At 42.4% G+C, this 18017-nt stretch overlaps 1 protein-coding gene across 3 annotated transcripts in view; it reads left to right on the top strand.

The window, feature by feature from the left end:
* The window catches only part of ncapd3 (non-SMC condensin II complex, subunit D3), a 252013-nt gene that overhangs the window by 174343 nt on the left and 59653 nt on the right, over nt 1-18017 (top strand). For all 3 annotated transcript variants that reach the window (XM_073030150.1, XM_073030151.1, XM_073030149.1), the window contains 2 exons: nt 1006-1244; nt 9377-9456. In XM_073030150.1, the coding sequence (XP_072886251.1) occupies nt 1006-1244; nt 9377-9456 (319 nt within the window). The remainder of the gene's footprint in view (nt 1-1005; nt 1245-9376; nt 9457-18017) is intronic.

The raw sequence follows: 18017 nt of genomic DNA, 5'->3' as shown, positions 1-18017 counted from the left end.
GACTTCCACCCATACTGACTCAAAAGAGGATCTTGCTACATTACTCACCCTTCTGTAGCTGTAATAGTGTCCCTGACCAGTAATGCCACCCCTCCTCCCCTTTTCACCCCCTCTCTATCCCTTTTAAAGCACTGAAATCCAGGAATATTGAGAGATATTGAAAAATATAGAGTGTAGAGAGGATGTCATATAGGTAGGTTCTTTTCCACAGAAGAGTGGTGTGTGTGTGTGGAGCACCCTGACAGTGTGGTGGTAAAGGCAGATACATTAGGGAATTTTAAGAAACTCTTAGGTTGGCACATGGATGAAAAAGAAAATGAAGGGCCACGTGGGATGGAAAGTTAGATTGATTTTAGAATAGGTTAAAGCGTTGGCACGGCATTGTGGGGCAAATGGCCTCAACTGTGCTGTCATTATCCAAGTTTTATTTAAATGACGCTAAATATTGATTGTCCACATAACTATTAAATACAGGAAGTCCAAACAAGTAAAATAGTAATCAAGTTCTTAATCTTTTATGGAAATTGAAACTTCTGAGATGATGCACTGAATCTGTTGAGGTCATTCACTCTGATGTAATTTTATAAAAAGACTAGTTCTGAACTGGAGCCAGCCTGTAATGACCATTTGGACTCCAGTATGGGGCAAATTTGCAGAACTCATCAGTCAAAAAAATAGAGTACTCTTAACTAACCATGATGTCTGTGAACATTAAAAGGATTCAGCCTTAACTGATAAAATTTCTGAATGTATTTCTGTATATGGAAAGAACAGAAGGCCCAGTTTTTTTTATCCTGTTTCCAGTCAGATATCATGCAAGCACTCGTGTGTCAGTTTGCACAGGAGGATGAGAGTTACTGAACATTTACTCTTCCCTATGAAAATTTACCTCAGAAAGATATCTGCCTTTGAGGAGAGGGAATGTGAATAGCTCCTTGCACACAGATTAACTTTCGGGCAGAGAAATGCATTATTTTTACCAATGCTCCACCTTATTTTGTATAGGAAAGTTGTGCCTACAACACGAAGATTTAGCAAAGAAATCCATTGCTGCCTTTGCCCGCGAGTTGGAGGTGTGTGAAAATACAGCAGTTCGCAATAATGTCATCATCATCATATGTGATCTCTGTATGCGATATACCACTATGGTGGATCGATACATTCCTAACGTCGCTGCATGTTTAAAAGACAATGATCCTTTTATCCGTAAACAGACTTTGGTCATGCTGACCAACTTACTCCAGGTAAAGGTTCCTTATTTTGTCAGATCAAATAAATAGCTGTGAATTATACTTTGCTAATTGCTGCAGATCTGTAACGCTCAGCTGAGTCAAAACTTGTATTCAGTTATTTTCTTTCAGCAGTTACCATATTATTGTTAATGTGAAATGTAATTTTTCTATATGCGTTACTATCTGAAACAAAACTAAGTAGATAATTCATTATTAATGTAGAGAATTGATGTCTTCTGAGATTGTAATGCATTTAAGTTTCTGGCACCCCCGTAGTGTAAAAACATGTCTACTATATGCTAACCTGAGAAAAAATATTCTGCTTTAAATTTTTATTTGTCTTTAAACCCAGCTTACACAGTACCTGTGTACTGTACAGCAGCTTTGATACCAGTGTGATCCTTGAGTATGATGGTTTTTAGCAACATTTGAAATATCTGGTTCAAGTTGTGATAACAAAAGCCTTCAGTCTGCATGCGTAACAATGTCCAAGCAGTTTCTATTTTTTGTGACTATGTGGTTCACTGCAATGAAGAGCTGTTTGGCTCTTCTCCAAAGAACAGGAAATTTCGTATGACAGTGTAGCCACATACCACTAAAACCGACATTTTTGAAAAGCATTTTTGCTTCATCATTCTGAATTTTGATAATGTCTTCTTGAAGGCTCTCTTCCTGTTCTTCCACCTTGCAAAAAAATGGGTTAATTACCCAGTCTGGAATTTCCAGATTGTTCAAATCCTTGAATCAATTCTGAAAATCTTTCTGCTGGTATAAGGGGTACTCTTGCAAATCACCATCTGTGAAAAAGAGTGCCATACTTTCCATGCAGGGAAACTGTGAGAACATTCTTCTCCTAATGTTCTGCTTATATATTTTCAACTTTTTGATAAAAGTGGACACTGCACTTTTTGCCTGGATTAAATTGAAGTTCTCTCCCTGCAGTTTCAATGTTCATATTGTCATACAGATTGGCTACATCATACAGATATTGCCATATCTCCACGTCGAAGTTCATCTTGTTTCCCAAGCTCTTGTCAACTTTGAGCAAATATTCAACGACAGTGTGAAAAAGATCAAAGAAACATTTTAAGCAGCAGCCCTTTGACAGCCAACGCACTTTGGTGTGAAGGAGCAAGCATTATCTTCATTATCTTGGCATAACAAACGAAATATTCTATTTAATGGATGAAATTTAATTTTGTTGATAGTAGATATTACAAGAGTCATGCTTTAAAAAAAGTCTCTGGCTGAAGTTTTTGGCATTTCTGGGGGAAAAATAAGATGCAAGGTAGATGTATTCCAAAACTGAAGAAATGCTCAAATGGCAAAATAGTACAACCATGGCTGACAAGGGAAGTCAAAGCAAATGTAAAAGCAAAAGAGAGGGCATACAACAAAGCAAAAATTAGTGGGGAGATAGAGGATTGGGAAACTTTTAAAAACCTACAGAGAGCAACTAAAAGAATCATTAGAAGGGAAAAGATGAAATATGAAAGCAAGCTAGCAAATAATATCAAAGTGGATAGTAAAAGCTTTTTCAGGTATGTAAAAAGTAAAAGAGAGATGAGAGTGGATATAGGACTGCTAGAAAATGAAGCAGGAGAAATAATAACAGGGGGCGAGGAGATGGCAGATGAACTAAATGAGTAGTTTGCATTAGTCTTCAATGTGGAAGACAGTAGCAGTGTGCCAGATGTTGTAGTGTGTGAAGAAAGAGAAGTGGGTGCAGTTACCATTACAAAAGAAAAGGTGTTCAAAAAGCTGAAAGACAAAGAGGTACATAAGTCACCCAGACCAGATGAACTGCGCCCTCGGGTTCTGAAAGAGGTAGCATTAGAGATTGTGGTGGCATTCCAGAGGAGTGGAAAATTGCAAATGTCACTCCACTCTTTAAGAAAGGAGGAAGGCAGCAGAAGAGAAATGATAGAAAAGTTAGCCTGACCTCAGTGGTTGGGAAAATGTTGGAGTCAATTCTTAAGGACAAAGTAAAGGAGTACTTGGTGACATGGGACAAAGTTAATAGGGTTTCCTTCAGGGAAAAAACTGCCTGACGAACCTGTTGAAATTCTTTGAGGAGATTACAAGTAGGATAAATAAAGGGGGTGCAGTGAATGATGTATTTTTGGACTTTCAAAAGGCCTTTGACAAATGCCACACATGAGGCTGCTTACCAAGTTAAGAACCTGTGGTATTACAGGAAAGATGGTTAGAGCACTGGCTAATTGAAAGAAGGCAGCGAGTGGGAATAAAAGGATCCTTGTCTGGTTGGCTGCCAGTGATTAGTGGTGTTCCGCAGGGGTCAGTGTTGGGACCACTTCTTTTTATATATAATATAAAAATATTATAATAATATATAAATATTAAAATATTATAATATAATATTTACATTATTGTATATAAGTAATTTAAATGATGAAATAGATGGCTTTGTTGCCAAGTTTGCAGATGATACAAAGATTGGTGAAGGGACAGGTAGTGTTGAGGAAACAGGTATGCTGCAAAAGGATTTAGACAGATTAGGAGAATGGGCAAGAAAGTGGCAAATGAAATACAAAGTTGGAAAATGCATGGTCATGCACTTTGGTAGTAGAAATAAATGTGTGGACTATTTTCTAAGTGGGGTGAAAATCCACAAATCTGAGAAGCAAAGGGACTTGGAAGTCCTTGTGCAAAATACCCGAAAGGTTAACTTGCAGGTTGAATTGGTGGTGAGGAATGCAAATGCAATGTTAGCATTCATTTCAAGACGACTAGAATACAAAAGCGGAGGATGTGATGCTGAGGCTTTAAGGCACTGGTGAGGCCTCACCTTGAGTATTGTGAACAGTTTTGGGCCCCTCATCTTAGAAGAGATGTGCTGGCATTGGTGAGGGTCCAGAGGAGGTTCACAAGGATGATTCCAGGAATGAAAGGGTTATCATATGAAGAACGTTTGATGGCTCTGGAATTTAGAGGGATGAGGGGGGATCTCATTGAAACCTTTCGAATGTTGAAAAGCCTAGACAGTAGTTGTGGAAAAGATGTTTCCCATGGTGGGAAAGTAGGACAAGAGGGCATAACCTCAGGATAGAAGGGCATCCATTCAAACAGAGATGCAGAGAAATTTCTTTGTGGAATTTGTTGCCACGTGCAGCTGTGGAGGCCAGGTCGTTGGGTGTATTTGATGCAGAGATTGATAGGTTCCTGATTGGAAATGGCATCAAAGGTTACAGGAGAAGGCCAGAAAATGGGGTTGAAGAGGAGAAAAAAAAAGGATCAGCCATGATTGAATGGCCTAATTCTGCACCTACGTCTTATGGAGATGTTGATGATGACTTGCACAATGGATTGCAAGCAGACTTGGAATTTATTTTTTCATAAATGCCACTAAACCAGCATGCCGACCTGTCATATATGGTGCTCCATCTGTTGCACAAGAAATCATGTTCCTAATCGGAATACTTTTATCCTCAATATATATTTTGAGCTCGTGATAGATGGATTCTCTGTTGATATTTGTTTTTTACTTTCTACAAAAGAGAACTTCGTCACAGACTTTTCCATTATTGATGAACTGTACATATTCCATTAGCAATGCCTCATTATGTCCCACAGTTGACTCATCCAGTTGTATGCCAAATTCTGTTTTTTGTAGCTCTGTGCATAGTTGATACTCAATGCCTTCACTCATTTTGTCAGTACGACGAGCTACAGAGTTATTACTCAGAGGAATTCATTTTAAAATATTGGTATCCATTTTGAGAAAAATGGTGAGCACTTCTGATGCAGCAGGCATTATTAATCTTTTGCCAATTGTATGGGATTTTCCACACTTTGCTATCATTTTGGAAATGTTATAAGATGCAATGAGACCACTATCAAGGTCATTTTTAGCTTTCTTGGCAAATGACTCGAGTGTGCAACACTTCAAATGCCAGCATTGTGTCATTGCATGACCTGTTTTCTGTGTAGCTCTGTAGAGAAAGTTCAGAGGGTGTACTTGACTTCATTATTAAATTGCATGAACTTGTTCCATGCTGGAAGTCATGGGGAACTGTTGGGCACCCTGGTTGCTACACTGGAGGACTGGAAGATTACAAGTGTCACTCCACTGTTTAAGAAAGGCAGAAGACAAAAGAGAGGAAATTATAGGCCAGTTAGCCTAACCCTAGTGGTTGGGAAAGTGTTGGAGTCCATTATTAAGGATAAAATTTTGGGGTACTTGGAGACTAATCTGTTCTAATTCTTCAAGGAAGGAATAAGCAAGGTGGGCAAAGGAGAGGAAGTGGATGACATTTACTTGGATTTTCATAAGGCATTTGATAAGTTGCCACGCATGAGGCTACTTAACAAGATTAAAATCCTATGGTGATACAGGAAAGATACTGGCATGAATAAAGGAATGACTGACAGGCAGGAGGCAGTGAGTGGGAATAAAGGGGGCCTTTTCTGGTTGGCTGTGTTATGTACCCCTAGGGTTCATATTTTCTGTGGACAACCACTTTAAAATGTTGGGAGAATGATACTGGCTTTTGGACACTGTGCTGCTAACGAGAGAGAGAGAGAGAAGAAGGTGGGGGGGGGAGGCATCCTACACAGATGAGAGAGAGACACACATAATTTAGTATTATGGCTTCTTCACTGATTATTTACCTTTGCTGCAAGGACACTCTTCTTTGCTCGTTAACATTCTTGCTGAGACAACAAGGAGTGGCCCAGTTTGATGGACATGGTCAGTTGATGGATGGCTGGTACCCCGGCAGGGGAGATAAAAAGCAGGTCTGCTCAGACACGCCACGGGACACTGAAAGTGCATTGTGCACCCACAGGAAGGTGGGGGCTTGGAGGATCGATTCGGGGGAATCGATCAGAGACTACAGTGTGTGAAGTCAGACCGGTGGGGGCTTGTGTGTGTGTCCACCCTCGCCTGGGTGACAGGCTCACCACTGAAGAACCGTCTGGCTGGGAACGGAGGGGTCACAGTTGGTGACCACAACAACACAACAGAGCAAGAAGACAACAGAAGGTTTGCCTGCTGCAACTGCTCACCTCTCGCTCGCTCGCTCTCTCTCCAATGGTACAATAGCAACTACCTCGACTTAAACTGAACTGAACTCTGCATCATCTTAAGACTATTCATTTACCCCTAGACTTGGTTTTGATTTATATTTCTACACTTCTGTATAGATCATTCCTAACCTGTTTTATATGTATATTTGCATTTTATTGTACTGTATTACTTAGTTTACTAATAAACACTTTTAGTTACAGTACCACCAGACTCCAACGTATTATTCCATTTCTGCTGGTTTGGTAACCCAGTCACGGGGTACATGACAGCTGCCAGTGACTAGTGGTGTTTCTCAAGAATCAATATTGGGACTGCTACTTTTCAAATTGGTTGTCATTGATTTAGATAGTGGAATTGATGGCTTTGTGACAAAAGTTTACGAATGGTATGAAGATAGGTGGAGGGGTAGGTAGTGCTGAGGAAGCAATACGATTTCAGCAGGACTTGGACATATTAGAAGAATGGGCAAAAAAGTGGCAGATGGAATACAGTGTTGGGAAATGTATGATAATACATTTTGGTAAAAGGTCTCCTTCTGCACAGTCACTCAGTTTTTGAGGACAGCCTTCTCTAAGCAGATTTATGGCTGTGCCATAGAACATAGAATAGTACAGCACATTACAGGCCCTTCGGCCCACAATGTTGTGCCAACCCTCAAACCCTGCCTCCCATATAACCCTCCACCTTAAATTCCTCCATATACCTGTTTAGTAGTCTCTTAAACTTCACTAGTGTATCTGACTCAGGCAGTGCATTCCACGCACCAACCACTCTCTGAGTGAAAAACCTTCCTCTAATATGCCCCTTGAACTTCCCTCCCCTTACCTTAAAGCCATGTCCTCTTGTACTGAGCAGTGATGCCCTGGGGAAGAGGCGCTGGCTGTCCACTCTGTCTATTCCTCTTAATATCTTGTACACCTCTATCATGTCTCCTCTCATCCTCCTTCTCTCCAAAGAGTAAAGCCCTAGCTCCCTTAATCTCTGATCATAATCCATACTCTCTAAACCAGGCAGCATCCTGGTAAATCTCCTCTGTACCCTTTCCAATGCTTCCACATCCTTCCTATAGTGAGGCGACCAGAACTGTACACAGTACTCCAAGTGCGGCCTAACCAGAGTTTTCTAGATCTGCATCATTACATTGCGTCTCTTAAACTCTATCCCTCGACTTATGAAAGCTAACACCCTATAAGCTTTCTTAACTACTCTATCTACCTGTGAGGCAACTTTCAGGGATCCGTGCACATGTACCCCCAGATCCCTCTGCTCCTCCACACTACCAAGTATCCTGCCATTTACTTTGTACTCTGCCTTGGAGTTTGTCCTTCCGAAGTGTACCACCTCACACTTCTCCAGGTTGAACTCCATCTGCCACTGCTCAGCCCACTTCTGCATCCTATCAATGTCTCTCTGCAATCTTCGACAATCCTCTACACTATCTACAACACCACCAACCTTTGTGTCGTCTGCAAACTTGCCAACCCACCCTTCTACCCCCACATCCAGGTCATTAATAAAAATCACGAAAAGTAGAAGTCCCAGAACAGATTCTTGTGGGACACCACTCGTCACAACCCTACAATCTGAATGTACTCCCTCCACCACGACCCTCTGCCTTCTGCAGGCAAGCCAATTCTGAATCCACCTGGCCAAACTTCCCTGGATCCCATGCCTTCTGACTTTCTGAATAAGCCTAGCGTGTGGAACCTTGTCAAATGCCTTACTAAAATCCATGTAGATCACATCCACTGCACTAGCCTCATCTATATGCCTGGTCACCTCCTCTATCAGGCTTGTTAGACATGATCTGCCCTTCACAAAGCCATGCTGACTGTCCCTGATCAGACCATGATTCTCTAAATGTCCATAGATCCTATCTCTAAGAATCTTTTCCAACAGCTTTCCCACCATAGACGTAAGGCTCACTGGTCTATAATTACCTGGACTATCCTTACTACCTTTTTTGAACAAGGGGACAACATTCGCCTCCCTCCAATCCTCTGGTACCATTCCCGTGGACAACGAGGACATATTCTTTCCATTTCTTGATGATTGACTTAACTGTACTCTAAGGGATAATCATTGACTTGAAAAATTTCTTGTATTCATCTTCTAACTTGTGCTTTTCAATAACCTTTTCTTGGAGTTGCTAGGAGTGTTCTTTTGTCTTCATGGTGTAGTTTTTGCCAGGATACTGACTCACCAGCAGTTGGACCTTCAAGATACAGGTGTATTTTTACAACAGTCAATTGAAACACCTTGACTGCACATTGGTCTCCAAAAACAGATTTGTACTTAACTAATTATGTGACTTCTAAAACCGTTGACTGCACCAGTGATGATGTAATGATTTGGTGTGTTATATTAAAGGGGGGGGGGGTGAATACTTATGAAATCAATTACTTTGTGTTTTATATTTGTAATTAATTTCAATCACTTTGTGGAGATCTGTTTTCATTTTGACACGAAAGAGTCTTTTTGTGTTGGTCAGTGTCAAAAAAACCAAATTAACTCCATTGTGATTCAATGTTGTAAAACAGTAAAACATGAAAACTTCCATGGAGGATGAATACTTTTTATAGGCACTGTAGTTTCATGTACTGATCTATGCTCTAAGTTCATCACCCCTACTCAAAATACTCCAAACATTAAAATATATGCACCAAACTATCCAACCCATCATATCTGTTATTTCCCTTTTGCCTTTCAACACTTGCCCTGACGTCTACCTCCTGGTCGGATCCTTCCCCACTGACCTGGGGCTCTGGCTCCCAGACCGCTGTAAACTATTTTAAGTCTCCTGAGTAGCATCAGCAAACCTCCTGGTCAGGATGTTGGTTCCTCTCTAGTTCAAGTGCAACCTGTCCTCATATAGGTAACCCCTTTCCTAGAAAAGCTTCCAATGATCCAAGAACTTGAAACCCTGTCCCCTGCAACATCTCCACAGCCACTCATTCATCTGTGGAGTCTCATGGAATGCAATTTTTAAAATAGTACTGCAAGTATTCAGGCCAAATATCACTTTTGGAGAGTGTTAACATTTTGGGTCCATTTCTATCATTTTCATGGCATTTGTTGTTTCTTCCCTTTTCAGGAAGAATTCATAAAATGGAAAGGTTCTCTCTTCTTCAGATTTGTGAGTGTTCTGGTGGATTCAGATGAAAGTATACGGAGGTAACTGGCTTTTAGTGAAACTTAAGATAAAATAAGTTAACAATTTTTTTTCTTTGACAAATGACAGAGGAAGGGTGAAATTCCAAGAGGTTTATAGCTGAATCTGTACAAGAACACCTGTACTTAAAAAAAAAAAGCAAAATCTCAGCTGATGGATCAATGAATATTGAAAAGTATAAAATATGTTGGTTCCGGAAATACTAATCAGTCAGGCAACATCAGTAGAGAAAGAAACAGTTAACATTTCAGGTCAATATCCTTTCATTTGCAAGCGTTTGTGCTCACTTCTGATCTTGCGATGGAGCAAAGGTCCATGATGATGGTTGGGCCTGGGAGACAGCCCTGAGGAATTCATTGTCGCAGAACACTGCAGCACAGAAATGGGTCTTTCAGTCCATCTAGTCCATGCCAAGGTAAAGTTCTGCCTATTCCCATTGACCTGCACCTAGAACATAGCCTTCCACATCCCTCCCATCCACGTATGTATCCAAATTTCCCTTAAATCTTGAAATCAAACCCACATCCACCAATTCTGCAATTCTGTTGTATCCGCCTCCACCAGAATCACCGGCAGCCCATTCCATGTACTCACCACTCTCTGCATAAAAAAAGTTTGTCCCTGACATTCCCTCCGTACTTACTTCCAAGCACCTTAAAACGGTGCCCTCTCGCGTTAACCATTTCAGCCCTGGGGAAAAAGCCTTAGGCTATCCACGAGCTCCCCAATCCAGGCAACATCCTCGTAAATCTCCTTTGCATCCTTTCTATAGTTTCCACATCCTTCCTGTAGTGAGGTGACCACAACTGAGCACAAAACTCCAAGCAGGGTCTGACCAGGGTCCTGTATAGCTGTACCATTACCTCTCGGTTCTTGAACTCAATCCCACGGTTGATGAAAGCCAATGTACCATATGCCTTCTTAACCACAGAGTCAACCTGCGCGGCTGCTTTGAGCGTCCTATGGACTCGGACCCCAAGATCCCTCTGATCCCCCACACTGCCAAGAGTCTTACCATTAATACTATATTTTGTCATCTTATTGACCTACCAAAATGAACCACTTCACACTTATCTGGGTTGAACACCATCTACCACTTCTCAGCCCAGTTGTGCATCATATCGATGTCCCGCTGTAACCTCTGACAGCCCTCCACACTATCAATAGTGCAAAAATGTGGTACGAGATGCCAGCAGAAGCAGTGGGTGTGGATTTGATTGTACATTTATGAAGGTTTGATAAATACATTGATGGGAGGGTTACGCAAGGCGATTCTCCAGGTGCGGGTCACTGCGCAGAATAACAGATTGGCACGGACTAGGTCATAGGTGTCAAACACAAGGCCCGCGGGCCATATCCGGCCCGGCGTACAATTATATCCGGCCCGCGAGATCATTTTAGATAGATCTATTATTTTAATTATTAATGGCCCGGCGATATGAAGCGCTGATAACACACAAACTACAGATCCCATAATGCAGCGCAACAGCTGCCGATAGGCTACCCGGGAACATTCCCGTGTGAAGCGTCTGTTGCTGTATACAACGCTATTCTGAAGTCAAAGCTAACCCCTAACAATGGCGAAGAGAAAAGTTGATTCTGAAAAAAGAGTCTTTCAAAACCGATGGGTTGCTGAGTATAGTTTGTGAGATAGCCACTGATTTAAGAACACAGTTGATTGAAAGAAGCAACCCATTTATTGCATACTCGCTTGCTGTGGATGAAAGTGCTGATATGACGGACACTGCACAGCTGGCTATCTTCATCCGAGGAGTGGACTCCAATTTGTGCGTTACAGAGGAAATATTGAACATTAAATCGATGCACGGGACAACGACAGGAAAAGACATTTTTGAAAATGTATGTCAAAGTGTAACCGACATGAAATTGCCCTGGGACAAACTTATTGGACTTACAACAGATGGAGCACCGGCGATGTGCGGTGAAAAAAGTGGACTAGTGGGAAGGATGCGGGTAAAGATGCAGGAGGAGAACTGTACTGGTGAGTTAACAACATATCACTGCATCATACACCAAGAAACGCTGTGTGGTAAAGTCCTAAAGATGGAGCATGTAATGAGCACTGTAACACAAGCCGTAAACTTTATCCGAGCTAAAGGTTTAAATCACCGGCAATTTCAGTCTTTTATGCGGGAAATAGATTCAGAATTTGCCGACATTCCTTATCATACAGAGGTGCGTTGGCTGAGTCGGGGGAAAGTTCTCAATAGAGTTTTTAAGCTCAACAAGGAAATCTGTCAGTTCATGGACAGTAAAGGAAAAGACTCCACAGTTTTGCGGGATGAAAAGTGGAAATGTGAGTTGGCGTTTCTGGCTGACATAACAACACATCTCAGCGTCTTAAACCTTCAGCTCCAGGGACGTGACCGCATGATCACTGACATGTATGATGCAGTGAAGGCATTTCAAGTGAAGCTGCTCTTATGGGAGACACAAATGCACCAGTGCAACTTGCCTCATTTTCCCTGTTGCCAAGTAATGTTGAACCAGGTCGGCGCAATGATGTTCCCAAATGTGCACTTTGCTGATAAACTGAGCGCACTTCGCACTGAGTTTGCACGGCGCTTTGGTGACTTTGAAGCACAAAAACTTAATTTCGAGCTGCTTCGCAACCCATTTGCCGTCGACGTGGAAACTGCACCTGTACAGATTCAGATGGAGCTGATAGAGCTGCAGTGTAATGGGACACTAAAGGCAAAGTACGACACTGCAGGGCCCGTACAGTTTATTCGCTCCATTCCTGAAGCAATGCCTCAGCTCCGTCTACATGCGGCTCGAACCTTGTGCATGTTTGGTAGCACATATCTGTGTGAGAAGCTTTTCTCAGTGATGAAGATTAACAGAACATCACACAGGAGTCGTCTCACTGATGAACACCTGCAGTCCATCTATATTAACCTTGTGTGTGGATGCAGTTGTCTCTGTTAGAACTGTTCGCTGCTATCCCAATAATAAGCCCTGGATCACTAGTCACATCAAAGGCCTCCTAAACCAGAAGAAGAGGGCCTTTAAAGATGGTGATCGGTTGGAGTTTAAAAGAGTTCAGAAGGAACTCAGAGTACAGATAAGGGGGGCAAAGGAGCAGTATAGGAGGAAGCTAGAACAAAAGCTGCAGAAAAAAAGCATGAAGGAGGTGTGGGATGGGATGAAGATCATCACTGGATGCGGTGCAAAGCGGGCGAACATAAGTGGAGATGTGGAGAAAGCGAACCAGCTGAACAACTTCTTCAACAGGTTCGACAGCTCAATCTCATCCTCACCGCAGAAATCCACACCAGGCTTACTTCCCTCACAGGAAAATAGCCACTCACAGGAGACCTTGCCCACGCCCAGGATTACGGCTGCACAGGTGGAAGGTCAACTGAGGAAGATCTGTACCAGCAAGGCGGCTGGACCGGATGGAGTTTCCCCACGATTACTGAGGGCCTGTGCGACTGAGCTGGGAGAACCACTACAGCGCATCTTCAACATGAGCCTGGAGCAGAGAAGAGTACCCAGACAGTGGAAAACATCCTGTATTGTCCCGGTACCGAAGAAACCACAACCAAAGGAGTTGAATGACTTCAGACCTGTTGCCTTGACGTCGCACGTTATGAAGACCATGGAGCGGCTGATAATACAGAATCTGAGGCCACAAACCAGGCACGCCCAGGATCCTCTTCAGTTTGCATATAAGGAGAAGGTGGGAGTGGAGGATGCTATCACGTATTTGCTGCACAAATCACTCTCTCACCTAGAGGGGGTCAGTTGTGCTGTGAGGATTACATTCCTTGACTTCTCTAGTGCCTTTAACACCATCCAGCCCAAGATCTTAAGCCACAAACTAACGGAGATGGGAGTAGACTCTCACATGGTGGATTGGATAGTGGACTACTTGACAGATAGACCTCAGTATGTGCGGTTGGGAGACTGTAGGTCTGACACGGTGGTCAGCAGCACAGGAGCGCCGCAGGGAACCGTACTCTCTCCGGTCCTGTTCACCCTGTACACATCAGACTTCCAATATAACTCGGAGTCCTGCCATGTGCAGAAGTTCGCTGATGACACGGCCATAGTGGGGTGTGTCAGGAATGGACAGGAGGAGGAGTATAGGAAACTGATACAGGACTTTGTGAGATGGTGCAACTCAAACTACCTGCGTCTCAATATCACCAAGACCAAGGAGATGGTGGTGGACTTTAGGAGATCTAGGCCTCATATGGAGCCAGTGATCATTAATGGAGAATGTGTGGAGCAGGTTAAGACCTACAAGTATCTGGGAGTACAGTTAGACGAGAAGCTAGACTGGACTGCCAACACAGATGCCTTGTGCAGGAAGACACAGAGTCGACTGTACTTCCTTAGAAGGTTGGCGTCATTCAATGTCTGTAGTGAGATGCTGAAGATGTTCTATAGGTCAGTTGTGGAGAGCGCCCTCTTCTTTGTGGTGGCGTGTTGGGGAGGAAGCATTAAGAAGAGGGACGCCTCACGTCTTAATAAGCTGGTAAGGAAGGCGGGCTCTGTCGTGGGCAAAGTACTGGAGAGTTTAACATCGGTAGCTGAGCGAAGGGCGCTGAGTAGGCTACGGTCAATTATGGATAACTCTGAACATCCTCTACATAGTACCATCCAGAGACAGAGAAGCAGTTTCAGCGACAGGTTACTATCGATGCAATGCTCCTCAGACAGGATGAAGAGGTCAATACTCCCCAATGCCATTAGGCTTTACAATTCTACCGCCAGGACTTAAGAACTTTTTAAAAGCTATTATTAATGCTTTTTGAGATAGTGATTTAGATGCATATCATATTTTTTACTGAGTTAAGTATTGTATGTAATTAGTTTTGCTACAACAAGTGTATGGGACATTGGAAAAAAAGTTGAATTTCCCCATGGGGATGAATAAAGTATCTATCTATCTATCTATCCTGAGAATCTCCACAACACAGAACCTTACACCAAACCTAAACGAACTTATTGCCAAGAAAAGATGCCAAGCATCCAGCTCTGACAAAACGGCATAAGAGCAAAGAAAACTGAGTGTTTTGATTTGTTGTTGTTTTAACTTTTGCTGAAAAGCACAAATTTTATTTATATTTTCAGGGTTTTTTTGCAGCATGCTCATATTTCTAACTTGTATAATACTGACAGGAGATATTTTTATGGAGAGCAAAATATTTAAGTTATTTAAAGTTTTAGTTTATTTTTTCTGGAATAATATTCCTGTCTGTTTTTATTCATATTTATGTTCAAAAAATGTTTAGTTTTAGTGTGTTCAATAAATGTTTATCCTGTTCGGCCCGCGACCTAAAGTGTGCTTTGAGTTTTGGCCCCATGTGCAATTGAGTTCGACACCTCTGGACTAGGTGGACCGAAGTCCTGTTTCTGAAATGTAGCATTCCAAAATCCAATGGCTTCAGATGACACATATTTAAAATTTTGGGGATGTATTTGATTGCTTTATTCAATTTGGAATAGTAAGCTGAATAGTGTTTGTAAGGGAGGTGGAAGTGGAGTCATTCGGTGTTCAGAGGGGCATTGGATAAGCACTTGGGAGAAGAGAATGGGAAAATGGGGCTGATAAGGTTGCTGTCCTTGGAGGCAACTTTGACTGAATGGAGCTGCAATAATTCTGTGACTAATGCAAAAAGTATAGAAATCCTGATTGTAATTGCATGTGTTTCCTGTTTTAACTTGCATATTTAACGACTTTTGGAACTGGATAAAAAAGATCTGTATGTTCAAACAATGTTTCCTGATGAATGTGAAACTTCGGCTCCTCAGACAGGATGAAGAGGTCAATACTCCCCAATGCCATTAGGCTTTACAATTCAACCGCCAGGACTTAAGAACTTTTTAAAAGCTATTATTAATGCTTTTTGAGATAGTGATTTAGTTGCATATCATATTTTTTACTGAGTTAAGTATTGTATGTAATTAGTTTTGCTACAACAAGTGTATGGGACATTGGAAAAAAGTTGAATTTCCCCATGGGGATGAATAAAGTATCTATCTATCTATCTATCTATTTACTAATGACAATAAGGAAGTCTAAAGAAATAGTCTCTATCGACTATCAAAATTGGTGCACTGTTACTATAGTAGCATTCTGCTTAAATTACTGAATAATTACCCTTTAACCTGGACTGTTGATCCAACAACATGAGCTTAAATGCCACCATGAGTGCTGGTTAATTGAGTTCGTCATAAAATAAGTCTAGAATCAAAAGATAGTACAGAAATGAATACTAACAGATTATTGTAAGAGCGAGTTTGGTCTATGATTGTCATTTGGGAAAGGATAAGACTATAAGATTTAGGAGCAGAATTAGGCCATTTGGCCCATCAAGTCTGTTCCACCATTTCACTGTGGCTGATCCAAATTTCCTCTAAGCCCCAATCTCCTGCCTTCTCCACGCATCCGTTCATACCCTGACCATCAAAGTATCAACCTCTGTTTTAAATATACATAAAGACTTGGCTAACACAGCTTCCTGAGGCAAAGAATTCCACAGGTTCACCACTCTCTAGCTAAAGAAATTCCTCCTCATCTCCGTTCTAAAAGGACGCCCCTCTATTGTGAGGCTGTGTCCTCTGGTCCTAGACTCTCTCAGCATAGGAAACATTCTCTCCACATCCACTCTATCAAGGCCTTTCACCATTCAATAGGTTTCAATGAGGTCACCCCTCATTCTATAGAATACTAGTGAATGCAGGTCCAGAGCCATCAAAAGCTCATCATATGACAAATCTGGAATCATTTTCATGAATCTCCTTTGAACCCTCTCCAGTTTCTGCACTGAGGCCTCACCAGTGCTCTATAAAGCCTCAACATTACAACCTTGCTTTTATATTCTAGTCTTCTTGAAATGAATGCTAACATTGCATTTGCTTTCCTTACCAGACTTCAACCTGCAAATTAACCTTTAGGGAATCCCAAGTCCCATTGTACATCGGATTTTTGTATTTTCTCTCCATTTAAAGTCAAGTCACTTTTTATTGTCATTTGACCATAACTGCTGGTACAGTACATAGTAAAAACGAGACGTTTTTCGGGACCATGGTGTTACATGACACAGTACAAGAACTAGACTGAACTACGTAAAAAACGACACAGAAAAAAAACTACACTAGACTGCAGACCTACCCAGGACTGCATAAAGTGCACAAAACAGTGCAGGCATTACAATAAATAATAAACAAGACAATAGGGCAGTAAGGTGTCAGTCCAGGCTCTGGGTATTGAGGAGTCTGATAGTTTGGGGGAAGAAACTGTTACATAATGTGGTAGTGAGAGCCCAAATGCTTCGGTGCCTTTTCCCAGATGGCAGGAAGGAGAAGAGTTTGTATGAGGGGTGCGTGGGGTCCTTCATAATGCTGTTTGCTTTGTGGATGCAGCGCGTAATGTAAATGTCCGTAATGGCGGGAAGAGAGACCCCGATGATCTCAGCTGATCTCACTATCCGCTGCAGGGTCTTGCGATCCGAGATGGTGCAATTTCCAATCCAGGCAGTGATGCAGCTGCTCAGGATGCTCTCAATACAACCCCTGTAAAATGTGATGAGGATGGGGGTGGGAGATGGACTTTCCTCAGCCTTCGCAGAAAGTAGAGACGCTGCTGGGCTTTCTTTGCTATGGTGTTGAGGGACCAGGTGAACACCAAGAAATTTGCTGCTCTTAACGATCTCTACCGAGGAGCCGTCGATGTTCAGCAGGAAGTGGTCGCTCCGTGCCCTCCTGAAGTCAACAACCATCTCTTTTGTTCACATTCAGAGACAGGTTGTTGGCTCTGCATGCACCAATCCGTTAACCGCTGCACCTCTTCTCTGTAAGCTGACTCGTCGTTCTTGCTGATGAGACCCACCACAGTTGTGTCATCGGCGAACTTGATGATGTGGTTCGAGCTGTGTGTTGCAGCACAGTCGTGGGTCAGCAGAGTGAACAGCAGTGGACTGAGCACACAGCCCTGGGGGGCCCCCGTGCTCAGTGTGATGGTGTTGGAGATGCTGCCTCCAATCCGGACTGACTGAGGTCTCCCAGTCAGGAAGTCTAGAATCCAGTTGCAGAGGGAGGTGTTCAGGACCAGTAGGCTCAGCTTTCCAATCAGTTTCTGAGGAATGATTGTGTTGAATGCTGAACTGAAGTCTATGAACAGCATTCGAACGTTCGTGTCTTTTTTGTCCAGGTGGGTTAGGGCCAGGTGGAGGGTGATGGCAATGGCGTCTGTCGAGCGGTTGGGACGGTACGCAAACTGCAGGGGGTCCAGTAATGGAGGCAGCAGGGTCTTGATGTGCCTCATGACGAGCCTCTCACTTACCATACACTTCCCAACACTGTATTCCATTTGCCACTTCTTTGCCCATTCTCCTAATCTGTGTAAGTCTTTCTGTAGCTTATCTACTGCCTCAAAACTACTTGCCCTTCCACCTTACTTTGTATCGTCTGCAAACTTTGCAACAAAGCCATCAATTCTGTAATCCAAATCCTATAGACCTGAGATTAGCTCTAAATTTCCTTGATATTTCTATTTGATCTTGGCATGCACATGTATTTTATTGTTATC

Source organism: Hemitrygon akajei, chromosome 26 (assembly GCF_048418815.1).
Source record: "Hemitrygon akajei chromosome 26, sHemAka1.3, whole genome shotgun sequence".
NCBI lineage: Eukaryota > Metazoa > Chordata > Chondrichthyes > Myliobatiformes > Dasyatidae > Hemitrygon > Hemitrygon akajei.
This window is presented reverse-complemented; position numbering and strand designations above follow the sequence as displayed.